General features: G+C 47.9%; 1 protein-coding gene across 2 annotated transcripts in view; it reads left to right on the top strand.

Moving 5' to 3' along the window:
- The window catches only part of CEP112 (centrosomal protein 112), a 2,145,639-nt gene that overhangs the window by 1,114,506 nt on the left and 1,003,429 nt on the right, over positions 1-27,704 (top strand). For both annotated transcript variants that reach the window (XM_086930940.1, XM_086930941.1), the window contains one exon: positions 3,438-3,573. In XM_086930940.1, coding sequence (XP_086787066.1) covers positions 3,438-3,573 — 136 coding nt within the window. The remainder of the gene's footprint in view (positions 1-3,437; positions 3,574-27,704) is intronic.

Raw genomic sequence — 27,704 nt, forward strand, 5'->3', positions numbered from 1 at the left:
CCTCATCCTCACACACCCTCACACCCCCTCACCCTCACAAACCCTTATCCTCACACACCCTCACACCCCCTCACCCTCACACACCCTCATCCTCACACCCCCTCACCTTCACACATCCCCACCCTCACACACCCTCTCATCCCCTCACTCACCCTCGCACCCTCACCCTCACATGCCCTCACTCACCCTCACACCCCTCACACCCTCACCCACCCTCACCCCACACACCACCACTCACCGTCAGACCCTCACAACCCTCTCACCCTTACACACCTTCACCCTCACACACCCTCACCATCACACATCCCCACCCTCACACACCCTCACCCCCTCACCCTCTCACCTTCACATCCACTCACACTCACATCCCCTCACCCTCACATCCCCTCACCCTCACATCCCCTCACCCTCACATCCCCGCACCCTCCCTCACACCCTCACACCCCCTCACCCTCACACCCTCTCACCCTCACACACCCCTCACCCTCACTAACCCTCTCCCACCTTCTCACCCACCCTCTCACCCTCACACACCCTCACACCTCCTCACACTCACACTCTGTCACACCCTCAAACACCCTCACTCACCCTCACCCACTCACCCTCACAACCCCTCGCCCTCACACACCCTCACCCTCACACCCCCTCACCCTCACAACCCCTCACCCTCACAACCCGCTCATCCTCACACACCGTCACACCCCCTCACCCTCACACCCCCTCACACCCCCACCCACCCTCACCAGCATAGCATAACAAGACATAGCATAGCATAACAAAACACTGCATAGCATAGCACAACAAAAAAGCATAGGATAGAAAAACATAGCATAGCATAACAAAACAAAGCATAGGACAGCAAAACAAAACATAGCATAACAAAACAAAACATAGCATAGCAAAACACAACAAAGATTAGCATAGCATAACAAAACACAACAAAATATAGCATAACAACAAAACATAGCATAACAAGACAAAGCATAGCATAATATAACAATGCATAACAAAACATAGCATTGTATAACAAAACATAGCATAGCATAACAAAACACAACAAAATATCGCAAAACAAAACATAGCATAAGATAACAAAACGTAGCTTAACATAACAAAACAAAGCATAGCATAACAAAACACAACAAAACATAGCATAGCGTAACAAAACACAACAAAACAGCATACATAACAAAATATAGCAGAGCAAAGCATAGCATAACAAAACACAACAAAACATAGCATAGCATAACAAAACACAACATAGCATAGCATAACAAAACAAAGCTTAGCATAACAAAACATAGCATAACAAAGCATAGCATAACAAAACATAGCATAGCTAAACAACGCATAACATAATAAAACACAACAAAACATAGCATAACAAAACATAGCATAGCAAAACACAACAGAACAGCATGCATAACAAATTGCAACAAAACATAGCTTAGCATAAAAAAACAAAGCATAGAATAGCAAAACAAAACATAGCATAACATAACAAAACATAGCATAACAAAACACAACAACACACAGCATAACAAAACATAGCAAAACACAACAAAACATAGCATAGCTTAAAACAACAAAACATAGCATAGCAAAACAAAACATATAATAGCATAGCAAAACATAGCATAGCATACCAAATACAACAAAACATAGCATAGCATAGCATAACAAAAACATAGCATAGCAAAACAAAGCATAGCATAATAAAACACAACAAAACATAGCATATCATAACAAAACCTAGCATAGCCTACCAAAGCATAGCATAGCAAAACATAGCATAACAAAACACAGCATAGCATAGCTTAACAAATCAAAGCATAGGATAGCAAAACATAGCATAGCATAACAATACAAAACATAGGATAGCAAAACAAAACATAGCATAGCATACAGCATCCCTCAGCACCAGCACAGCATCACTCAGCACCAGCACAGCATCACTCAGCACCACCACAGCATCACTCAGGGGCACCACAACATCACTCAGCGCCACCACAGCATCAATCTGTGCAACCATTCAACAACAACTGGTTGAAATATGTTCTCTCAATGTTTCAAGCTTCATTACAAATGTAACAAAAAGATGTTAATATTTCACTTCTGTTCTTGGATTTTCGTCACAATAAAATACACTGAACATAATCTTCACAAAAGTTATTTACAAAAGTTTAAGCTATTGCCATTATAAATTACAATAACTGAACGCATTTGCAATACAATAGGGCTCGCATTTGCGAGAGTTTAAGCTATTGACATTGTAAATGACAATGCCCTTTATTTATCTGTTTTAACCCCTTGCATGCGCGGCGAATTTCCACGCTGTGCGGGCGATTTAGAGAGTGGGCAGGTTCATGACGGCCCCCAGCCGTCATCAGCACACGCCCACCATGATGCATGACGGCCGGGGGCCGTCATCAGCATGGAAGGGGTTAAAAACCACACAGAAATAAAAAGCATTGTCATTTACAATGCCAATAGCTCAAACTCTCGTAAATGCAAAACCCAACGCATTGCAAATGCTTGTTATTTTTGGTGTAGGACCAGACAGCAAATTGTTGTCTGTCTGTTTGCCTTAACCCTTTCACTGCGGCGGCTATTCCGCCGCAGTGCTAAGGGGCGGGGGGGCCGAGCGGCGCTCCCGCGCTGGTGACGCAACAGCTCCGTCATGCCCCTAGGGTGAGCTGTGTTGTGACGGAACGGTTCCGTCACGGCCCCGCCCGCTCAATAGAGTGTGCTGTGCAGGCGCGGCGAGCAGGCCATGACGGAACCGTTCCGTCACCAGCACAGCCCACCCGAGGGGCGTGACAGAACGGTTCCGTCACAAGCGTGGGAGGGGTTAAAAGTGCTTTTGACCTACTTTTGTTTCTTTTTTTTCTTTTTTTATATTTACTGAACTATATCAGATTGGCAATTATAAAAATAATGGCAATCACCTCATTTTGTAGGCATGCATGTGTAATAGAGCATGCTCACCTACTAAATGATGTAACCGCATCATTGCAGTTTTACCTTTTCGTAAGTTGCACAGCATCTTGCCGATATTGCGACATTGTACAGTAAAAAGGCATTGATAAAGGCAATGAATATGTCCTAAAGGCTACACCGATTGGTTGTGTCAATGCTTGTTGTTCATGTGATCTGAAGATGGGATTCAGCTATACCAGGGTGTTGGTTTGATGTGGACTACATATCTATGGTTGGCTAGCTCCGCACTCCTCGCGGAGAAGAAAAGTAGAGGCTTTAGTGTCAGGTGCATTGTTCCCGAAATGTGTTTTAAAGCTACTTTTACTTTTATTTCAAAGAAGAAATAGGAAGCTGCAACAATGTTAAATGTGGCGGGTGCAGGGCCGCCAAATCCAGGAGTGCTCTTGTTCTTTTATTTCATGTTTTCAAAGCTGAAGATCTTGAATGTGTCTTTTTAGGGAGAAGGAGGAGCAGCTGACCCGAGTGGCGGAGATCCAGAGGCTGCAGGCCCAGCAGGCAGACACTGCCTTGGAGGAGTTTAAGCGGCAGGTGGAGCTCAACTCCCAGAAAGTCTACGCCGAAATGAAAGAGCAGGTGAGGGGATCACAACGCCGGCCTCTCGGACTCTTTCGCACAGTATGGTGGCACTTTCTGATCTTCCAAAGCCCGGAGCCTGCCTCAATAGACGCAGTCCGGCTTCAAATCTGCCTCCTTCCTCTGTCTTTGCACAGGAGTCAGCCATTGATTCATCTTTAGAGCAGGTACAACGGGGGTCTCAGTGCTGCCTGCACCGGCTCGAAAGATGCAACGGAGCATTCTTCTCGGCTCTGCTTTGGGGCTAGATGGGCTGCGGCTTCATTTGTCTCTGTCATTTGCACTCCGTTTTAGACTGCTTGTTCAGCGGAGTGCTTTGAGCGGATTTTCACATAACAATACATGGGGGGAGACTAAAAGGCTGTGTTGAATTCACCGTCTAAATTATTTGTTAAAACATATCTATCTTGGTTATTCATAATTTGTCTCCGATTCATTTTCTACCACATACCATCCTAATGTGGAGAATATTTTTGTCAAAACCAGCAATCAATCAATCAATCAATCAGGAGTTTGTTAAAGCGCGACTACTCACCCGTAAGGGTCTCAAGGAGCTAGGGGTGGGGGGGTGCAGGTTCCATTCCATCAAGGAGGGGGTCTGTCGAAGAGCCAGGTTGTGAGGTTTCTTGCGAAGATGGGGAGCGTTGTTGTCGGTCTGAGGTGGAGCGGAAGGGCGATCCATGCTTTGTCCGCGAGGAAGGAGAAGGTGCGGCCTCCCGATCTGGTCTTTCTGGTGCGGGAGACCACGGCGTAGGAAAGCTGGGCTGATCGTAGGGTCCTTTGGGGTGCGTGGAATTTGAGTCGGCTGTTCAGGGATGCTGGTCCGTTGCCGTGGAGGGCCCTGTGTGCGTGGGTGAGCATCTTAAAGGTGATTCTCGCCTCGACAGGGAGCCAGTGGAGTGTGCGCAGGTGCTGGGAGATGTGGCAGTGTTTTGGCAGGTTGAGGACTAGTCTTGCGGCGGCGTTCTGGATGTTCTGTAGCTTGCGGATGAGGTTTTTGTTTATTCCGGCGTAGAGTGCGTTGCCGTAGTCGAGTCTGCTGGTGACCAGGGCGTGAGTGACTGTCTTTCGGTGTTCGAGGGGGATCCATTTGACGGTCTTACGAAGGAGGCGGAGGGTGTGGAAGCAGGAAGATGAGACAGAGTTGACCTTTCGGTCCATTTTGAGCTCGGAGTCCAGGATGATTCCCAGGTTGCGTGCGTGGTCTGTGGGGGTTGGCGGGTTTCCGAGGGCGGTGGGCCACCAGGTGTCGCTCCAGGCGTCGGGGTTTGGGCCCATGATGAGTACTTCTGTTTTGTTGGTGTTTAGTTGTAGGCAGCTGTTTTTCATCCATTTGGCGACGGCTTTCATGCCTTCTCGAAAGTTGCGTCTGGCGGTGTTGGGTTCGTTGGATAGGGAGAGGATGAGCTGGGTGTCGTCTGCATATGACACGATGTTGAGTCCGTAGGTTCTGACCATGGGGGCAAGTGGAGCCATGTAGACGTTGAAGAGCGTCGGGCTGAGGGAGGAGCACTGGGGGACTCCGCAGATGGTAGTTGTGGGGTCCGAGAGGAAAGGGGGGAGTCTGACCCGCTGCGTCCTGCCGGAGAGGAAGGAGCAGATCCAGTCGAGGGCCTTGTCCTGGATTCCTGCATCGTAGAGTCTGCGTATTAGGGTGCGGTGGGAGACTGTGTCGAACGCCGCTGATAGGTCGAGGAGGATGAGGGCTACTGTTTCTCCTTTGTCCAGTAAGGTGCGGATGACGTCTGTTGTGGCAAGGAGGGCGGTTTCTGTACTGTGGTTTTTTCTGAAGCCGGATTGGGAGGAGTCGAGGATGTTCTGTTCTTCAATGAATGTGGTGAGTTGGCTGTTGATGGCTTTCTCGATGACTTTTGCTGGGAACGGGAGCAGGGAGATGGGTCTGTAGTTTTTGAGGTTGGTGGGGTCCGCTGAGGGTTTCTTTAGGAGGGGGTTGACCTCGGCGTGTTTCCAGTCGTTGGGGAACGAGGCGGTCGCCAGGGAGCGGTTGATGGTTTGTCGGAGCATGGGTGCGATGGTGTTGGCGGCTCTGTTGAAGATGTGGTGGGGGCAGGGGTCCGTGGGGGCCCCTGAGTGGATTGACTTCATTGTCTTCAGTGTGTCTTCGGTGGTGAGGGCTGTCCAGTCATCAATCGCTGGTTTCCCGGTGTCAAGGGTGGTTGGTGAGGGTTCAGTGTGTTGGTTGTCTTTGTCGAAGTTGTCGTAGATGCTCTTGATTTTGTGGTGGAAAAAGATGCTGAGTTTGTCGCAGAGGTCTTGGGAGGGAGGGATGTCGGTAGACTCACTGGTGGGTTGGGCGAACTCCTTGATGATGCTGAAGAGTTCCTTGCTGTTGTGTGCGTGGGTGGAGATTATGTCTTCAATCGCTTTTTTCCTCGTTTCTCTGATGAGTTGATGGTGGGCGTTGGTGGAGGCTCTGAAGTTGTTGTGGGCTTGTGTGGATTTGGTATTTCTCCAGGCCTTTTAGAGGCGGCGGCATGTGCGCCTGGACTCTCGAAGTTCGGTGTAAACCATCTCAATCAATCAATCAGTGACACTTATAAAGCGCGCTACATACCCGTAGGGTCTCAAGGCGCTGGGGGGGGGGGGGGGGGGGGGGGGGGGGGGGAGGTGCCGCTACTGCTCGAACAGCCAGGTCTTCAGCTTCTTCCTGAAGGAGAGGTGGTCTTGGGTCAGGCGCAGGTCGGTCGGGAGGGAGTTCCAGGTCTTGGCGGCCAGGTAGGAGAAGGACCTTCCTCCTGTAGTCGCTCTTCGGATGCGGGGGACGGTGGCGAGGGCGTGGTTGGCTGATCGGAGGTGGCGTTTGGGAGCGTAGAAGTTGATCCGGCTGTTGAGGTAGCTCGGACCTTGGTCGTGTAGGGCTTTGTGTGCGTGGGTGAGGAGGCGGAAGGTGATTCTTTTGTTGACGGGGAGCCAGTGAAGGTCTCTCAGATGTCCAGAGATGTGGCTGGTTCGTGGGATGTCGAGGAGGAGTCTGGCTGAGGCGTTCTGGATCCGCTGGAGTCTCTTCTGGAGCTTGGCGGTGGTACCGGCGTAGAGGGCGTTGCCGTAGTCCAGTCGGCTGGTAACGAGGGCCTGGGTGACGGTCTTCCTGGTCTCGGTGGGGTCCATCTGGCTTTCTTGGCACGGGTATTGTTGTTTTTCTTGAGGGGAGCCATGGTGTTGGTGCTGTCCGAGATCCATCTATGCAGGGTTCGGCTGCGGTGTTGGGGTCGTCGTTTTCCGTGATGGTTGGGGTGAAGTTGTTGAGTGAGGAGGTGAGCTGGTCATCGGTGATTTTGGTCCAGTTTCTTTGTGGAAGCAGGTGCTGGTGTCTGTGGATGGTGGGTGTTCTGAAGGTGAAGTTGTCGCAACGATGGTCGGTCCATGGGAGTTCGGTGGTGTGGCTGAAGGTGATGGAGTACATGTATTCATGAATAGGTATTTTGTGAAAGCCAGGAAGAAAAGCCATGGCAAGATACCATTTAAGAAAGATACAAATGCTTACACAAGCAGTAGTGCCTGATGCATGCACAACTAGACCTGTGAAAGTGTTAACAGTTTCTTTAGGAGAGCAAGAGTTTGTGTAATGGATTTTAGTAGCTAATGTTGGACCTTGATATAGATTGTTTCCAGAGCATGTCATCTGTAGTAAGCAATTCTTAACAGTTTGAAAATGAATCGCTTTGTTGCTCCATGGAAGTTTATTTAAGCTATTTAGTCACTGACTGGTGAACAAGGCTTATTTCCAGATCATCTACTTCTGGACATGCTGGACTTCAGGTATGCAGCTTATTGATAAGACTTCTAAAGTACCACTTGCTTAGTTTGCTTAGTCAAGATTGGTCTTAATTGTGAAGCAGAAGGAGGAGGAGGATTTGGTAGAAAAAGATTTTCTCTTTTACATAAAGTAATAGTTTGTAATGATTTCAGCCCACCAGCGAGAGGGAGCTTTCGACAGTTTTCAAAGAGGAACTAGGCAGTTGCTAGAAAGTTATCAGATGGATATTTAGCAGTGGTTCAAGTGGGATGAAAAAAGTGGATAACCAGCTTTGCCAAGGAAGCATAATGAGGAATCCTTTGGTAGAGGCGTGGCCTTAAACATGAACTATAACCCTGTGCTTGATGCAGTGTGCCACGTGGCCGCTATTCAGATGCGTGAGTAGGAGTAATGTGGGGACGAGTAGAATGTATATTCCCTTCCTGTGGGATTTTGTAACCTCCAAGGGCCCGATGTAGGTAAATAGTATTTACCGATTCGTAAATACCGAATTTTACCGATTCGGTATTTACAAATCGGTAAATGCTATGTAGGTATTTTTACCGAATTATTTAACGAATCTGTAACATTCTGTAATTACCGATTCGGTATTTACCGATTCGGTAATTGCCATTGATTCCGATGGGCCTTGAGGCCCATAGGAACCAATGGCAATTACCGAATCGGTAAATACCGAATCGGTATTTCCCGATTCGGTAATTGCCATTGATTTTGATGGGCCTTGAGGCCCATAGGAGCCAATGGCAATTACCGAATCGGTAAATACCGATTCGGTAAAATTACTGAATTGACAAGGGGGACCGTGTGTCACTTTGACACCCTGTTGCACCCCTGATTCAGGCTTCTGTGCCATGTGGCACACATACATGCCCTAAGGGCATGTATGTGTGTCACATGGCACAGGTGTACATGCACAGATGTGCATGTACACAGGAATTCGTTATTTACCATCAAATAGTATTTGATGGTAAATAACGAATTCTGAAGGGTCTGTGGCACTGTTTTCAGTGCCACCTACATCACAAATTACCGATTCGGTAAATTTACAGATTCGGTAATTCACAGAATCGGTAAATTTACTGAATCTGTAAATTTACTGAATTGGTAATTTTAAGGCCCCCTACATCTGAAACTCCAAATACTGGTCGGTAACGGTCAAAATCGTTACCAACCGGTATTTGGCCACCTACATCTGGCCCCAAGTGTCTATCAGATTGAAACGTGTGCAAAGATTAATAAGGGCTTTGTGAGATTTGTTGGTGCGAAACGGGCCACGTGAGTCTCTGTCTAATGCCAGGTCCATGTGTAGATTGAAATCGCCCGCTAGTATGCGGCGAGCAGTATCTGGGATTGTGTTAATTAGTTTGCTTAAATCTTCCCAGAATTCCAAGTCGTCCTTGTTGGGGGCATAAATATTAGGAATGTAAAATTCTGTGATGTCTTTTGACAATTTTGTTGTAATCCACCTCCCTTTAGTATCGGATGTGTTTGCCACCATGTCGACGTTTGATTTCTTTGCTACTAGTCAGGACACCATTTTTCTTTCCTATTGCGTCAGAGCCAGCAACATCGCAGTAAGACCTATTTCTAAGTGAATTTAATTGTTTTGAGTCGATCTTCGTCTCCTGAAGTAGGAAGACGTCACCTTTTTGTTTATGTAAGTATCTTCCTCCGTTTGATAGAGTGGTTTAAGCCCTTAATGTTCGGTGAGACTATCTTGAGGTTGTTAGGGGCTAAGGCCCCTGGGAACATTGCAACATCATGAGTGCGGTATCAACTTTGTAAGTGGACCCCTAGCTATCTAGTAACTTTTGTACAGTTTACTCACTGTGTGATGAGAGGGTGTAGCCCCATATTGTGTATACAATGAGGTTAGTAGACCTAGTTGCGTTAAGTTGGTTATCCATGTGTGCATGTCATATATATGTGGCATACCATTTCAAAGGAAACCTCCTATATCTGCAAGGTTATCATTGTGAAACAATAGACTTGAGACATATGATACGATAGTTAAGTGGAGAGGCTTGCACGTACATAGGGCATACATATCAATGTGGTTTCACCTTCGTGTATAAAGATATCATAGTAAGACATGGTATCTAAGAAAAAAAGTATGGTATACAGGTAGAGAGACATGACACATATTTGGTGCTTACTGATCAGCGAGGTGTACCATGTACATACAAAGTTATTACTGTAAGGCATTACCCTTGAGTAAGAAAACGTTGTACCTCTGTAAAAATATACATCACGTCTATAGGGCATTTTATACAATTTGGTAAGACCTGTTTGCGCTGGGTTGTCACTGCGGGAATCACTGCGTTGATCATCACTTGAAGAAATAAGCAAGGCACTCGAGCAAGGAAAACAATTCTCAACACCATGAAAAAGACAGTAAACAATGACAAATAATGTAAGGAAAACAAGATCCAAAACCCTAACCCTACCCACCCTAACCCTTCCACCCACCCCTTAAGGTAGATAACAGGCACAGTGACAGGGGATAAGAGCTCCCCTCCCATGGGAACCAGACAAGAATGTTTTGGACGCATGAGACCATTGTGTGGCTTAAGGAGTAATAAACTTCAGAGTTTAGGAACAAAGAGCTGAGAACTGAGTGCAGTTAGATTGTGATATGGATCATTGCAATACATAACGTACTATTAATGGATGCATTACGAAAAATAACAGTATGACACAGAGTGAAGCAAGTGCTGGGCAGTACCCACTAATCTAGCAATATCTAATGACAGACAGTTAGGGCTAGCTAATTGGCTAACCATAACAAGATACCAGAGTATCTGGTTACCTGTGATTAAGGCCCAGGTAGAGGACAAGTTGAATAGATGCCAGTAGAGGCCAGTAGACACGTTAGGCCAATCAACGTTGTAAAATCACTGTAGAATTTAGAAGTTGCCCTATCCAAAAAGAAACAACCTACTTAGGGATAGAAAATACTTGTGAACGTTACATTACATTAAAGCATCAAGTTAGGATAAGCGACCTTAGCGCCTGTTTTAGAGGGACCCGAGGTCGCCATGTCCATAGAGGGATCATCTTGTCCATCGAGTAATCTTTTTAGTTGTAGGTGGTCTGTGAAGATGTGCAGGGACCCCTGAATCATTACGCAGAATTTTGCTGGACCCGCGAAGGCAAATTGATAGTTCAAGGATCGTAGTTTTGGTCGAAGTGCCAGGAACCCCTTTCTGGTGTCCACAGTTTCTTTGCTGTAGTCTTGAGAGATGTAAATGTTACTATTTTTCCACAGGATATGGTTGTTTTTGCGCATGAAGGCAGGGATCTGCTCTACATGTTTGTAGTGGAGAAGCTTGCATACAATTGGCCTTGAAGTTTTCTGGCTTGCTACAATCCTAGTTGGGACCCAATAGGCCCTGTCAAATTCCAGCGCTTTACTAAAAGACAAGTTAGTGGCTTGCGCGAACCAGTTTTCCAAGAAGGCGATGCATGAGCCTGAAGGATCTTCCTCTCCTTCCGGTATTCCAAAAAGTCTTAGATTCCCTCTTCTGTTCCTGTCTTCGAGCCCTGACAGACGTTTTGTTAAAGAGTCGGTTGTGATTGTTAGGTTTTTGAGGGATTTACACACTCTGGTTTCAGAGTTTTCTAGCTGGCTAATTCTGCTCTCTGTTTCAGACAATCTGACGTTAGTGTCTCTAATATCCTGCCTAATTGCAGAGATTTTTTCCTTTGTTGATTTGGCTAGATCATTACCCCTCAGCTTGTTTGCTTAAAATGGTATCCATCATTGCGTTGATGATACGTTTGCCTTTAGTGGGAGAGTCTGAGTTTGGTGGATCAGCTTTGTTTCTCTTACGACTCTTGGCCTTTTTGTCAGCCATTTTTGGGAGATTACGGTATTTCCTCAGTGTATCTTGCAAACGGCAGAAGAAACGAGAGACCTTGAGGAATACGCCAGGGATTCAACCCCTAATAAATTTACAAACCGGACCAAATGTTGAAATTTACTGTGTCTATAATGAGGAAGCATACAGAACACATAAAATTGTAAATAGCCTTGAAAAAGCCCTGGCGCAATTCGCTACAGGGGCGAAACACGTGTCGGTTGTCTACGTTTTTATCCACATAAATAAAGAGCAACTTTTCTATAAAGCACGGACTCCTTTGATTCTATTCATACAAAAAAGGATTGAGCCTAAGGACACCAAGATGTAACGTTTAACACACTCATCATCCCCTTCAACTAGCAGCAGACGAAGTAATGTCTTGGTATGGCCTAGTATGTCTTGGTATAGCTGGCCTAGCTGTTTTTTTAGTACTAGCACTGTTACTGTGTGTACTCTGTATATAAGCATGCAGACAATCACTGCTGCCAACGTTTGGATTTGCAGAAAGTGGACAAGCAATGTGAGCAATCTAAACTGCCTTTCAGTTTTTGGAGAATAAACAAACTAGAATTGCAGGGTATCTCCACTGAAAATAAGGGAGTAATGGTCTTCAGGGCAGTGCTAATAAATTCAAGATCACTAGTTAAACATAACACGGAGATAGCAGAACTGCTAGAAGCACACAAACTCAATGTGGCTTTCATTACATAGACATGGGCAGATGGTTTTGCCCTAGCACTACTGGCAGGCTCGATGTGGCTTTCATTACAGAGACATGGGCAGATGGTATGCCGCCACTAGAGCTGATAAAACATGGAAGCGGGGGGAGGCTTGCGATATTATTTAGAAACGAGCTGCAAGTTTGCAGCTTGGTTGTGGGAAGTTCACATGACTGTGAATTATCATTGTTTCAGATTGCACTCACGAAGAACTACACTTTAAGAGGCCTTCTCCTGTACAGGCCCCCAAGGGCAAGAACCCCTTTGCTATCTATCCCAAGCCCTATCTTAGAATCAAGTTTGCAATAATCGGACTTTATGATTCTAGGCAATTTTAACTACCATCTAGAGAAATCAGCAGACAATAATACCGCTGCATTGATTGATGCTATGGCTGCGTTTTCCCTGAATCAGATTATTAATCAGGACACCCATGAGGTCGGGCATATGCTTGATGGGATTTTCTCCTCGAACTCTAATCTCAAAATCATCGAAATAATGCCGGTTCCATGGTCGGACCATGAAGTTATTTTATTTTCCGTTACTGTGAGTCAAGGGCAGCCAGTTTCTTCGAGGAATCAGAAGCCAGTCACCTAACAAGACTGGGCCAAAATAAATGTCCCCACGCTACAGGAAATACTTCTTAGGACTAAACCTGATCCCGCACCGGACAGTAATCTGGCTGTTGTAGAAGCTTTATTCCTAAAAGAAAAAAGCTATCAGAACCCTGTTTTACAGAAAATCTTACGGAACAAAAGCAAGTATGCAGAAAGGCTCAAAGATAATGGAGATCCAATTACGATCAAAATCTAAAAAGTGATTACAGTCGAACTCCGATGGATTATAAAAAATTGGTCATAGGGGAAAAAAGCATCTACTTTACTAGAAAAATCAAGGAGGCTAAGAACTCCTGCAGGAAGTTCTTTACAACAGTTACAAAACTAGCAAATCTCCGTGTTATGAATCAGTTGGACAGTAGCACTGAACTCTGCAATACACTAGGAAAGTTTTTCGTGGATTAAGTCGCTAAAGTGTACAAACTATTTAAGACCAACCTTAATACCAGGACCTTACCTAACTATCTTAAACCGGATATGGGCACAACTAACCCTAATACTGGTTTCTGCTTTACGCCTCCTTCAGTAGAACAGATCTGCCAGGTAGTAAAATCCATATTTACAACAAGGGGTGGTGAGGGACAGAGTCTCTGAATTAAGCAGAAAGCTCTCACCCAGTCAAGAGATCAGGGCTAGATCCAACACCGTTTTTTAGCTCACTGCACCATCCCAGTTTCAGAACCTGGCTGTATGCAAATTAGTCTGTTCCTGTCCCAGTGCATGATGGGAACAGGGCAAACCAAACTACAAAAGCCAATTCTTACACTGGGAAGGAAACAAGCTCCCAGGGACCGGTTTCTGGCATTACAGCCATCTTCGGCCCGGTTTGCTTGAATCCTGATGGTGCAATGAGCAAGGGTCTCACATCTGAGAATACCCTTCCACGCTTAGGGTGGACAAAAATATTTACAACAAGAGGTAGTAAAATCCATCAGATCCGGAGATCCAACTGACCCATACCCCCCTAAAATAATGCATCTGTTCCCTGAGATACTCAGTGAACAGCTTTATGGCGTGTTCACAGAGATAATCCAGTCAGGGTTTTTCCCAGATGCCTGGAAAATAGCATCAGTCTTTACACTTCTAAAAAAATCGAATCCGGACCCCAAGGAACCCAGTAGTTATCGACCAATATCCAGAATCCCTTTTCCAGCCAAGGTGTCAGAGAAGCTGATTAACATTCAACTGTCTGATCTCATAGCATTTAGAAACCTTCTGGATCAATCACAGTATGGGTTTAGGGAGCAGCACGAAACCGAGACAGCTCTGGTCATGGCAGCTGAGGGTCTCAGGAGTATTCTGGATGCAGAAGGGATGGCTGCCCTGATCCTTTTAGATCTATCAGTGGCCTTTGACACCGTGAACCATGAGATTCTCCTCACTCTTCTAGAAGAATTGGGGGTCCAAGATTCTGCTCTTACGCTGATGTCTTTCTTTCTAAGGGATAGATCCTTCTCAGTGCTCCTGGGAGAATTTGCATCCAAGTCCTTCAGGTCACTGTGTGGTGTGCCTCAGGGCTCGGCCTTAAGCCCTCCTCTTTTCAACATTTACGTCGCTCCCCTGTCCTCGATCATCAGGCAATGTGGGTTTTTGCTGGTCCCATACGCTGATGACACCCAAATACTGGTGTCAGTATCTTGTAGCGTAGATGAAACGGCAGAACGTTTTAGGGAATGCATGGTGCAAGTGAATCAATGGATGCAGATGAACTGTTTAAAGCTGAACGACGATAAAACAGAGGTCATGCTCTTGGGCTCCAACGTGGATTTCTGGTCCCACAAATGGTGGCCTGACAGTCTGGGCGACTGCCCAATCCCAGGACGCAAAGTCAAAAATCTGGGAGTCATATTGGACGAGAAATTGACCCTTAACGCCCAGACCAACAATCTGTCCTCTTCCATCTGGTATATCCTAAAAATGATCAGAAGAATGTCCATTTATTCCCTTTGATTCACGCAAAACAGTGGTCACGGGGCTAGCCTTATCTAGATTAGACTGCTGAAACGCTTTATATGTAGGGATTCAAGACTACAACGCCCCCAGAACGCAGCAGCTAGGCTAGTGCTAGACATTCCCAGATTCGAATCAGTCTCCCACAGACTAAGGGCCCTTCACTGGTACCAGTGGACAAAATAATTGACTTTAAGTCTCTGTGTCTAGCATATAAGGCACTTCACGGCTCAGGACCTCAGTTCCTGAGAACAAATTTTAAATGGTATGTCCCAGCGAGAAGTCTAAGATCGACTCAAGCAAAACCTCTTCAAGTACCCAAGTTCAGGCAGGCGAGGTGGGGAGGAAGAAGCTTCCTGCTGAGGATAGCCAAGTTATGGAACCTTCTACCCACTGCAATAAAAAGTAGCCCGTCGCTTCTGGCTTTCAGAAAGGCAGTCAAAACACTGTTGTATCCCAGTTAAGCTAGAATCGCACTGCTGCATTAATCTGGAACGCATCAAACAACAGCGCCAAGACGCCCTTGGGCATTCACACGCTTTAAAGCCTACTAATCAAATCAAATCTGTTTGTGACAACATTTGTGATGCTTACACTGTATGTGCTGCAACACAAGTGGACACTGGGAACAGGTTGTTGGTAGCTAAATGCTAAGTGCTAATGGACACTGATTGAGATTGGTTGTCACATGAAGTAGATGGTGGCTGATAGACGCTGGTGTGCACTGGTATGCACTGGTAGTGAGACTGGTAGGCACTGTTAGTCACTGGCAGGCACTGTTAGTCACTGGCAGCTGCTGGCAGTTGCTTATCATTAGGTTGCTGATAATAAGATGCGGTGTGGCCTTGGTTGCCACTGATCACTAAAAGATACTGGGATTCAGTAGAGTATTATTCAGATTCACTAGAGTATTATCATGTGTGCCATGTCAAGGTCAGGCATAGAGCAGCAAATGGTGGGTTTCTATTCACCGAGTAGATGAGCCACAAAGGCATTGACTTGGGCAGTGTTCCCCAAATGTATAAACTTGAAGATTCAGAACAGTTCTAAACAGTATGGCGAGTTAACAGTGCAGAGACAGCACAGACAGACCTGAACATTACAAGGCGGCCAATTTAAGGTCAGGCACCCATGGGCAGGCAAGGATACACAATATTTCTTTGCATTAGGTCATCACTGTTAAACATTGTTAGACACTTGCTGTGCTCATGACTTGACTAATATACCCTGTTCTGCTTTAGGCATTAAAGCGCGTGGTCGCTTTGGTGGAATTGTGGAGCTGATCCGATATGCCCGCCATTTTGTGCACAGTCCACTCGGTAAGCACTGTATTGATGTGCGTTTCATTAAAACCGGTTAGATTGCAACTATATCACCAGTTTTGCTTGAATACATAGAGCTGCATTCATGCCCCCATTCGTTTAGGACCACTGCAATGCTGCACTGCCCGCTCCGATAGAGCCATGGAGAACGAGCAGAGATCAGGAGAGTTACGGTCTAGCCATTTTAAACACAAGTTGTTTGTGCCTCACGGAAAAAGTTGATTAACTAAGAGGCATCACATTACAAGAGCATTACAAGAGCACAGAATGTGGGCACATATGAGACCTGTGAGTGTTAATCGTTTTGTGAGTCAAAGTTCCACTACTGCTCGAGTCTAATCTTAAAGGAAAGTTATAGGCATGACCGCCATCTTGTGCCCAAGCGTGCGATCTTACTTTACAGCGTAAGCTGGAAGTCCGTAGTTTTTTATGCTGGTGTCGCCCCAGATCGTTGAGGCTGTCCCATCTCACAATCGGTGCCGGTCCAGGGGGGCAGAAAGCGCTCTCACCCTCTTCTGGAGTCGATAGTGCTGTGAGGTGTGATGGTGCACAGAACTTGGTCAGGCTGTGTAACGGTACGAAAGAGTGGTAGAGACAATGAGACTGCCGCTGTGCCCGTCGCTGGTCAAAGTACCTAATTTTGGTACCGCTGGACATCTCGGAAGTACCGCCACATTATTACTGCTGGGAATGTCTTCAAACAGTGCGGGAAATGGGTGGAAATGCAGATTCTGGCATTACCTCAGGAGGAGATCAAGGCTCACAGCACCATCTTTGCCGATGTCCAAACTACGTCCCACCAGTGTTGATTTAATGTAAAATGCACTCAGAGGGTATCTTATCGATGCCCCCTGAAAACGACCAGCCCTGGAGTGGTTCCTGAATGGCTTCTCGCCATGTGCCACCACCAGACAGGTTTCTGGACCCCTGGGTAGAGGGTCTCCACCCTCTGGGTCCAGAAACTGAGCCCATCCTGGGCAGATGGGTTATGTCTCCTCCCTCAGGGTGGCCTGGGTCAAGGAAGGGCAAGCTTCAAAGGCGTGTCACCTTTGGAAGCTGTCCCTGCCTTTTGTTTCCTCCAGCAACTGGCTCCCACCGGTTCTGCCCGTCACTTTGGGCGGGAGTATCAGCTGGAAAACCTAGCTAGGAGGAGAGGTGTGCCCACCTTTGCCAACCCCACCCCTTAGGTGGGGAAGCGAGATGAAGCACACATCTCAGTTCCCTCCATCTTGAAGATTAGGGACCCAGCCAATTAGGAAGAGGCTCATGCCCCCCTCCAACTGGAGGATGGCATAATAGGGGGTGTATTCACCCCTAGGAAGGGGCCATTGGTCCTAACCTACACATCCCTTTAACACACCTAAATTTTGTATTTAGGGGCGACCCTGAACCTTGCCTCCTGAGATTTGAGGAAGAAAGAGGAAGGATTGAAGAGCTGTGCTGAACCAGTAAGAAGAGGACACCAACTGCTTTGGCCCCAGCCCTACTGGCCGACCTGATTCCGACCTTACTATAACAAAACCCCGACATGCCCAGCAGCCCCCCAGAGCCCGGAAGACCTGCCCTGCAACCATCTTTTAGAATCTGTCTCCCGTGAGCACCAGATTTACTCAAAGAATCCAGATATAGGTAGCTCTGCAATTTTGCACCACTTTGTACCTGACACCCAAGGCCCGAGTTCAAGTGGCCCAACACAACGAGGAGGTCTTCCCCACTATCCTAACCTGGGATCTGGTAATCCCCGACCTCCCTCAAGCTTCAAGCCAGCGCCTGCAGCCTCAACTTGACGGGTCCCTCTGACCGCGACTGGAGCTAGTAAAGAAACCCGATGCCTAAAGACACCCCTGCACCCGACGCCCCACGGCCTTGAATGACCCAATCAACAGTGTCCTGGCATCCTCCCCAGCTGGTGGTTGCCTTCAGGAAGTCTCCCTGCCTGAGCCTGCAGCATATTTGCCAAAACGAAGGTCTCCAATGGAGTCCACAGGGTCCCGGATGTCTCCTTGGCCCACTTCACCCGGCCTCCCCTGAGCCACTGGTGGTGCAGCTCCTGTGCTGATTGTTGGCCCCTGCAGTGCTGACCTTAACCCCAGGAGTCTGCTCATAAGCAGTCCCTGACCAAAGGCACCCTTAGCCCATTGGCTAACTTGGGTCCCTGCACTCTGCAGCTGGCCGCCCCAGTGCCCCTGGTGGTGCACTTTGAGTGGCTACCCAGACCTTGGGGAAACTTGATGCTAACCCTCAAAACTCCCTCTTGAGAGTTATTTACTTACTGAGAACCGTTAATCCTTTTTCTCCCATAGCAACCAATGTTACGAGTTTTGTTCCTAAAAATGTTGTGTTGAACTTATGTATGGAAGAAAAAGTAACTAAACTGCAAATCTTAAAAAGTCTTACTTACCTTGTATTGTGAGATCCTCAGTGTGGTATCTAGGCATAATGCCCCAAGTAGTCAATGTAATCCAAAAGTAATCTAAAAGTATTCCAAAAGTAATTACTGTATAATTTAACCTGTTTCGAAACCCAATACAGACCTGTAACGATTGAAAATTCAACCACAACTGCATTTCCTTGTAAAGTCTTGTAATCCGAAAGTATATTTCACTTACCTGTGCTAAGTCCTGCTTGGTTCTAGAAATAGAACATAAGTATACCTTTTTTATACTTACCCAATTGGTCTCTGAATGTGTTCCATCAGTCTTGAGTAAGTGGATACAGTAAATGCTTAACACACCCTCTGGATAAGCCTAACTGCTCGTCCACACTACCGCAAAGAGAGCTTTCAGTACTTACTCTATTTAGCCTCTGCTATACCTCTGGGGGCTCACTGGACTCTGTCCAATCCATACCCCACTTTGGTATAGTATAAACAGAGCCAGCTTCCTACAATAGGTCAGTTGATGGAGTTGCCTTGGCAGGCAGCCTCACTGACCAGCAGCAAGTAGACACAGGTGACAGTTTGCCCGTCAAAGGTAAAACCTACAGACAGCCTGACCATGTCAGAGACTGCATCAGGGCTGAGGTCCAAAAGATACTGGAGTTGTGGGTCATTGAACCTTCCGATAGCCCTTGGGCAGGTCCTGTAGTCCTTGAGCCAAAACCTCACACACACGATGGTAAGTTAGAGATGAGGTTTTGTGTAGACTACAGAGGTCTCAATGCAGTCACTAGAACTGATGCCCATCCAATTCTCAGGGTAGATGATCTGATTGATACTCTGGCCTCAGCCAAGTGCATTTGAACTGACTGCTGGCTACTAGCAAATCAGAGTCTCTGATGATGCCAAGCCAAAAACAGCATTTTCAACCCCTAGTGGGCATTATCAATTTATTGTGATGCTTCTAGGTTTCAAGAATGCACATGACACATTTCGGAGGTTGATGAACAAAGTTCTCACAGGTCTGGAAGCTTAAAGTGTAGCATATCTAGATGATATTGCTGTCTTTAGTTCTACCAAGGAGGATCACCTTGTCCACCTCAGGAATGTTCTGGAGGCCCTGCAAAAGGCAGGCCTCACTGTTAAGGCAACCAAGTTCCAGCTAGGGCAGAGCACGGTTGTTTATTTGGGCCAGCTTATAGGTGGTCCAGGTTCTGCTGTTGGAGAGCAAAATCCAGACCATAATGGACTGGGTTGCTCCCACTACCCAGACTCAGGTAATTGCTTTCTTAGGCCTGACTGGGTACTACACGAGGTTTGTTAAGGTATATGGGTCCATAGTGACTCCCCTTAATGATCTAACCTCCAAAAGGATGCCTAAGAAAGTTCAGTGGACAGTTAGCTGTTAGAAGGCATTTGATGACCTGAAGCAGGCCATGCACACTGCTTCCATTCTGCAAAGCCCCGATTACTCCAAAACCTTAACTGTTCAGAGTTATGCTTCTCAGATGGGGGTAGGTGCAGGTCTAGCACAACTTAATGTAGATGGCCAGGACCAACCAGTAGCTTTTATAAGCTGAAGGTTGACCCCGAGGGAGACGCGTTAGTCAGTTATTGAGAGGGAGTCCTCTGCTGTGGTCTGGGTTTTGAAGACGTTGAGGCCATACCTGTTTGGTACTAACTTCATTGTTCAGACAAACTATAAGCCCTCTTATGGCTAAAACACATGAAGGGTGAAAGTCCCAAACTTTGGAAGTGGCCCATTTCCCTACAGGGGATATACTTTTCTGTAGAACATAGATCTGGGAGTAACCATGCCAATGCAGATGGACTCTCCAGATATTTCCACTTAGAAAATGAAGACACAACTGGGCAAGGTTAATCTCAGCTCCTTTTGTCTGGAGGGAGGGTTTTGTAGGAAAGTAGGATCTGCTTTCGTGGTTAACCCTACTTTTTGCTGGTGTCAGTATGTTTTTTCGACTAGTCTAACCTGGATCCTGCTAATCAGGACCCCAGTCACTGTGCTTCCTCCATAATTTGACATAGTTAGTACTTCTGTTCCTCCACAATTGGCTACTAGTGTACCCCTAGAAGTCCCTAGTATATGGTATTGAGCGCATCAGTAGACTAGGAGAATCGCATGGGCTGCAGCATGTATTATGCCACCCATGAGAGACCACTCAAACTGTGACTACAGGCTTGCCATTGCCGCCTGTGTAAGCTGGTGCTAGCACCACGTACGACAGATATAAGTTTTCTTATATCTGAGACACTACACTTAAAACTTATAAGCCACCCCTAAGGTAGGCTTTTCAATCCTGAATGCAGGCAGCGGATTTGTAAGTGTGAGGGTGCTCCTGCATGAGCAGGACACCCCTACAAGCCCCGGAGTCGATTCTCCAGGCTTTGTAAGTGCCGTCAGCCATTTTGATACATATAGTGGCCATGCGTCACTACACGATAGCTAACTATATAGTGGCCAAACCTGGGCATGTTTGGTATCAAACATGTTGGAATCATCCCCAATACCGTTCCCGGTGTTGAAGGTATGATTCCATGCACTGGGGACTCCTCTGGGAAGCCCTCTGTATTCCCAGTAACAGCATTCCTGGGTCTGCCAGCAAGCTGGAGCTGCTCTCGACCCTAGACACGAGCCTGCCCTCCTGCTGATGAGCTGAGCTCAAACAGGGGAAAGTGGAACAATAAGTTTCCTATCACAGGGAGATGTGACCACCTCCCACGTAGGACTTGGTGTATTGGGCTGCGGTAGGGGCGCTTGCCAGTGCCACCAGACTGCTTTGAAGAGTACTTTGGTGGCCATCCTTCCATACTCCAGTTGGAACCAGTTCTGGGAGCCCTTGGCTACCGTTCTGGTACAAAACTAGATAAAGGACATGGGAATATCCTCCCCTCTGTCAAGCCCTTCCTCTGGGAGGGACCCTTGAGTTGTCCTAACCCCTTTCTTAGGGTATAAAAGGGATTACCTATGAGTGGGGCCTCAGAATCGTTGTGGCACAAGACTCAAGCCTGAAACCACACCACTCTTCGACCACCTGGACAGTTGGACTTTGCCTTAAGCTGAGACTGCATCAAGGAAGACTCCTGCTGCCCCTGGTCTCACTGTTCTGCAACTCTTCTTCATCTTCTGTGTCTGCGTTTCTTTCAAGAACTGTGGGCATCAAGGACACCCGAAGTAATCTCTCTTGGAGTGAAGGAGTCACTCCCCTACATCTGCAGGCACCACAACGAAGCTGACCGGTCTACCGCTTCTGATGTCCCACAGACTTTGGAAGCTTCAGCAACACAGGTGGTGGTTCTGCAACTTCATCGAGGCCTGACCTGTGTGCTCTGCAATTTTGAAGCCAGTATCCATCATCGGAACCGCTGGTACCGAATCCCTGTGCACTGCGTCGACTTGTTGTTGCTAAGGCTTGTTGGCTCCGCACTCCTGCGATCTTTGGCCTTCAATAAGCTCCAGTCTTCAGCATCTCTTCCTGCCAAGATCAGCATCCTCATCATATCCTCTGCACCGTAGGCCTTCATCTTTGGAAACTTGCTCAAGGTCCTCTTGCAACTCCTGTGCCTTGACCTGTGGGTCTTCTTGAGGGTCTTCTCCTGCTTCAGTGGGCTCCTCTGGTTGCTCTGGCCTGCTCTGACTCTCCTGCTTGTGATGTGTCCCTTGGACCTTGCTGGTCCAAACGTTGCTCGTTCTTCGCTTTCCACACCTGTTGCAGCTGCCAAGGCTGGTTGGTGCTCCCTGCTGGACATCGACCGCCCCTGGTTCTCAACTTCAGACGTGGAACAGCTCTTGCTCAGCCCCTGGTCTTCCTCAGCGTCACCTGGTCCTCACAACTGCAGCAAAAAGATCACTGTCCGTACTCCTGCATCATCTGACATTGGTGGGCATTGGGCCTTTGTGCCTCCTGGTCACTGCCGAGTGGTATAGACTCTGTCCACTCTCCTTGCAGGTTCTTCATTTCAAGAATCCACCCTTGGATTCCACCGGACTCTTGCACAGTCTACGCCAGCTGCATCTATACTGAAGTTCTTCATTGTGGTTTACGGCAGTTTCCGAAGCCGCCTCGCATCTATGCACCTGGCTTCCCTGGTGTCCACGGGAGGGAACCACTCTCCAGTCTTCTGTTTTAAACTACTTTTCTTCAGGGTTCGCTGAGAAGGGTCCTTCTTCAAAACTGCAACCACAACTTTCCTGTTCACTTGTATTGAGTACGCTGCTGTGTTTCCGCTCAGCACACAGCCTCCGTGTGGTTCCTAGGTACTTACCTCGGGTGGTTCCTTGTGTCCCCAGCTCTTCTGAGTCTTCTGGTCCATTTCCCAACTTCATTCGCTGTTCGTATTCCACTTCTTTAGTATATATTTTTTTTCTCTCCTTGGAGACCAATGTGTATTTGTGCTTACCTGTTAACATTTGTGTGTATTGTGTTGATATCTCCAGGTAGGAGATATACCAATGTGTTAGTGCATGTGTATAATAAATACTTATTTTTATAAGTACACTGTGTGCTGCTGCTTTTTTCATTTATCATATCCCATATGATTAGTTCTAGTAAAAGAAAGCTGCTTAACACTCATTCTGGACTAAGCCTAAATGCTCCTCTCCACAGCTACCACTTAAAGAGTTTTCTATGGTTGTTTAAGACCACTAAAATCATCATATGGGTTGACTAGATTAGTTCAAGGTGCTTCACTTTAATAGGTGTGCACAATATACTAAGACAGCCTCCTACACTGGAGGAGGCCTGGGTCGTTCTCTCCCAGACAGTTCGGATGGGAGATATTCTGCCAAATTTACCATCCGTTGTGGACTTGATGCCACCAACTCACTGGGCAGAACGATTGCCAATTCGGTAGCTGTCAAATGCTATGCCTGTTTGAAGACTTCTGACTTCTCGGGGATGTCCAATCTACTTTTGTGCCCTTCAATGGCACTCACCTTTTTGTCGACAAGGCAGACTCAGCTCTTAAAGCTTCAAGGGTTCTCGAGCTACGGCCAGATCCTTGGGCCTCACGGCTACCTCCCTTCGACTTCAGCCTGCCTTTTGTCCCTTTCGTGGCTATGAAAGGGGCACCCGCCACATCCTGTCCAGCCCAGCCACAGAGTCATGCAAGCTGTGCTGCCTCTGCGTGGCTTCAGACGTGGGACCCAGCGTCCTTGTGGGTCAGGGGGCCAGCGGGCGGGCCGGTCCACCCTTTCTCCCCCTGCCACTGCCTCCAAACCTTCCTAGTCTGATATTTCAGGCCCATCAATGGCCAGTGGAAGGCAAGATTCACCTTCACCTCCTCCGCTGGTGATACATCAAGTCGGAAAGGTGGGTTCTGCAAATTATCCGAAGGAGCTACACTCCTACGCCTAAACATGCCTTTGTTTAAATTGGGTGTGAACACTAGACAAACATAAAACACATATGATAGGTGTACACAACCTATTTTAATGGGGAGTTCAGTTGACTTTGTGTTACATATTACAGGGGCGTAATGTAGTTAACACTAATATATATATATATATATATATATATATATATATATATATATATATAATATACTTTTCTCAATATTCACATTTAGTTGAGTTAGGTCACTTTTCCTTTGTTCTTGAAAGTGTTGATGAGGATAAAGTGAGCATACTGGTGAGTACCTACCAGCAGCTCTGTGATGGTTGCTTACGTGAGGTACTCTCTGACTCACCTCTCAGTTTTTTCTATATTCTTTCACACTATTGATGACTAGCATGCCAATATTATCTGTATCGTTTTTAGGAATACTGGGCCATGTCTGTTGTTGAATCTTGTATTAACAATAACCCTACACACATGGTGGGTATGACTAAAAAAGTAAAAGCATATCTTACCTAGGAGGTATAGTGGATACCCAGCAAATCAAGAATACAATAGGCTGTCCTGTACCTTGGGCACCCATGAAGGTTATCTTGCAGCTATCTCTGCCTTTCTACAACTGCCGGATCAGCTTTCTTTATTCAAATCTCCCATGGTTAGTAGGTTTTTTAAGGGCATTACTCACTTGTTTTCCCCGTCTCCTTTCATAATACCCCAATCAGATTTACATTTTGTTTTGACCTTTCTTATGTGTGCCTCCTTAGAGCCTCTTCATAATTGTCCTCTCAGGCTGCTGACTCTCAAAACTGCTTTCCTTATTGCCATCACCTCTGCTTGTAGAGTGAGCGAGCTTCAAGGTCTATCTTCCAAGCCTCCTTATCTATCTGTCTATCCGGATAAAGTGGTGCTTTGAACCAAAGCTTTGTTCCTTCCTAAAGTGGTCATGTCCTTTCCTGTGGGACAATCCATCACTCCGCCAACCTTTTACCTGCCTACGCATCCCTCCAAGGAGGAGCAGAGACTCCAAAGTCTGGACCCAAAACGTATGTTCTCTAGTAGGGGATCTCTGTGTATAGTTATAATCTAGTGAATAGTCCCGCCCATGTGCGTGACCCCGGCAATCAAAAATAATCTCTTAAGTTGTCAAATCATGCAGAAAACTGCAAGACACTTAAGAGAGAATTTAAAGACAAATAATGCAGCCTATATCCACAGGCTACACTGTCCAGTACTTCAACTAGAAATTCCACCAAATAACACCACACATAATACAGCCTGCCCAGTTTCTACCATAGAGAAACGTGCCTCCCCCAGTAAAAGACACTGGAATGATAGAGAGGAAGGCATGGACAGACAAGCCCCATAGGCTGCCATTATGTGGCTTAAATAGGATACTGTGCCTTTAAGAGAACTTTCCAGAACTTCTCCCAGTATCCCAGAATGCATAGCAGGTCCCTCTACTTTCAGTTCTTTTTTCCGGCTCCTGCTAACAGGACCCTGGCATTGAGCTCTCCCTTGTTTCAAGGGTTTATTGGATATTTTGGCACTTTTGTGTTTTAAAAAGTGTTTCAGTTTACTTTCTTGGTGTTCTCCTTCTCTTTTGTGTGTTGGTTCAGGCGTTTTAGGGCTCTAAAATGCCTGGTCTTTTTTATAAGTGTCCAGCATGTGGGAGGAAGAAGGCCAAGAGTGATCCACACGACATCTGCATCGTCTGTCTCCCTGAGGATCATGTCCCTGAGGACTGTGTCATCTGCCAGCAGTTTACTGCTCGGACTCTGAGGGACAGGATGAAGATTAGGCTTTCTGGCCTGGAGGAGAGACGTCTGCAGGCTGCAGGTGGGTCTGGGCAGGCTGGGAAGGTTCCCTCTGCCTCTGCTGAGGCCTCTGGGGGGCTCCCCAGAGGCAGGAAGTCCAGCAAGCGATCCCGGTCTCCGTCGACGTCGATTGCATCGACGACGACGTCGAGAGGGATGACGGCGGTGTGTTCCCCTTCTCCCCGGGGCTCCGGGTCGAGACGGCGTGACGGCTCGACGTCGAAGGGCCTGGAGAGGTCTCCGTCGAAGCCACTGTCGACGTCATCGTCATCGTCGATGTCGGAGTCTTCCTATCGACGTCGGAGGCGAAGTGACAAGCATCGGCGCTCGCCGTCGAGGCATCACCGTCGAAGCACCAGTCGGCGTCGAGGGGCTCCTCGACGTCGAGGGCATCGAGAAGAAGAAGGAACGTTCGACGTCGCGGAGGCGGCGTACGACGTCACGGAGGAAGAGGTCGACGTCGAGGGGTCGGCGTTCGACGTCGAGGAAGAGGAGGTCCACGTCGCGGAGGCGGCGGTCGACGCCGGAGTCGCGGAGGCGACGTTTGACGCCAGAAAAGCGACGCTCAGCGTTGAGAAGAAAGAGGTCGGCGTCTAGGAGTCGTTCTGCCTCTCCAAAACGGCGCAAGAGGGATTCTGGTCCCAGAAGTCAGACTGCTTCTAGCGGAGGGCGCAAGAGAAAGCGTTCACCTGCTGAAGGGGCTGGATCTCAGCCCCCTTCGCCTAAGGGGTCACCGGGCTCGGTGTACTCAGAGGTGTACACGCCATCTCAGCCTCGGTCGCCACCTCCACCTGTTCCTAAAGAGGATCCTCCACCCAACCCTCCGCTTCCATCAGGTGACTCACCGCCACCAGTTCTGCCCCACATCCGAGGGTTCCTCCGCCGAGGTCCACTTCGCTGCCGTCTTTGCCTGTACCTCCTAAGGGGACCCCAAAACCTAAACCCCGAGAGGAGCCAAGGAAGACCCCACCACGGAAACCGGTGGAGCGGCCACGGGCTGGCAGGTCTCGCTCTCGCTCTGGGAGAAGGGAGAGATCGCGACACAGATCGTCCACGCAGTCGAGACGCCGCCATAGGAGGCGCGAATGTCGCGCGAATCTCGCTCCCACACAAGGTCCTCTGGTACCAGGGACTATTCTCCTTCCTTGTCGGAGTCACCGGACACGAGGGTGTCCCCGATTGATGACCTGGTGGCGTTCCATGATGTCCTTTTAAGGGGCCCCTCCGAAGTTGGGTATATCCTTGACGGTGCCTACTCCTAAAACTTCAGTCATTTTTGAGACATTGCATCAAAAACACCTGTCTCGTCCTCTCCTGCCTCTGGTGCCGGGCCTGGAGGAACTGGCTATGGCCCTTTTTCTCACCCCTGCGGTGACGAAGGCGGCTCCATCGAGGCTGCTGAAGAAGTACCGGGCTCCCGACTCGGACCCGGCCTTTCTGAGGGCGGAACCCCCTCCAGACTCTGTAATTGTGACGGCGGCCCGCAAGCAACATGCCACCTCCCCGTCATCCACGGTTCCCCCGGATAAGGAGTCCAGATGAATGGATTCGGCAGGGAGGAAAGTGTGTGGAACATCGGCTACCTCCATGAAGGCTGCGAGTGCCACTGCGCTGTTGGGACGCTACGACCGCGCCCTCTGGGACTCCCTCCAGCAGTTTGCGGAGCTGTTACCTCACGAGAAGCGCGAGGACTTCCAGGGAGTGCTGAATGAAGGGATGCTGGTGGCTAACCAGATTATCAGCGCTGCAGCGGACTCTTCCTTGTTGGCAACTCATGGGTTTCGCCATGGGGTTAACCAACGACGTCACGCCTGCCTCCGTCTTACGTCCCTGAAACCGGACGCACAGCAGAGGGTGGCCAACCTACCATTCTCCGGCGAGACCCTCTTCGGGAATTATGCGGACGATGAGATGGCCCGCATGAAGGCGGAGGCCGAAACGCTCACAGCTGTGGGCCTGGAGAAGCCTAAAGACACAAAGAAGTCGTACCGCCCGTTCCAACGGCAGTTCGGTGGGCAAGGCAGAGGACGTGGCCAGGCTTCGGGACAGTCGCAACAACAACAACAGTTCCTTAAGCCATTCCAGAAGCGCCAGAAAGGCAGAGGAGGCCAGCAGTCGGCTCCTGCGCCCAAGGGCCAGGCTGAGTCTAGGCCCTAGGTACCTACTTCCCCCGGATCTGTTACCCACTCCGGTAGGGAGAAGCATTCAATTTTTTCTGGCAGAGTGGAGAAAAATTACTCAGGACAAGTGGGTGCTGAATATTGTTTGCAATGGATACAGTCTTCGGTTCACCAGCCCTCCTCCAGCAATTCCACCGGTCAGCTCGCAGTTTCAGCT

This window comes from Lissotriton vulgaris, chromosome 7 (genome assembly GCF_964263255.1).
Source record: "Lissotriton vulgaris chromosome 7, aLisVul1.2, whole genome shotgun sequence".
NCBI lineage: Eukaryota > Metazoa > Chordata > Amphibia > Caudata > Salamandridae > Lissotriton > Lissotriton vulgaris.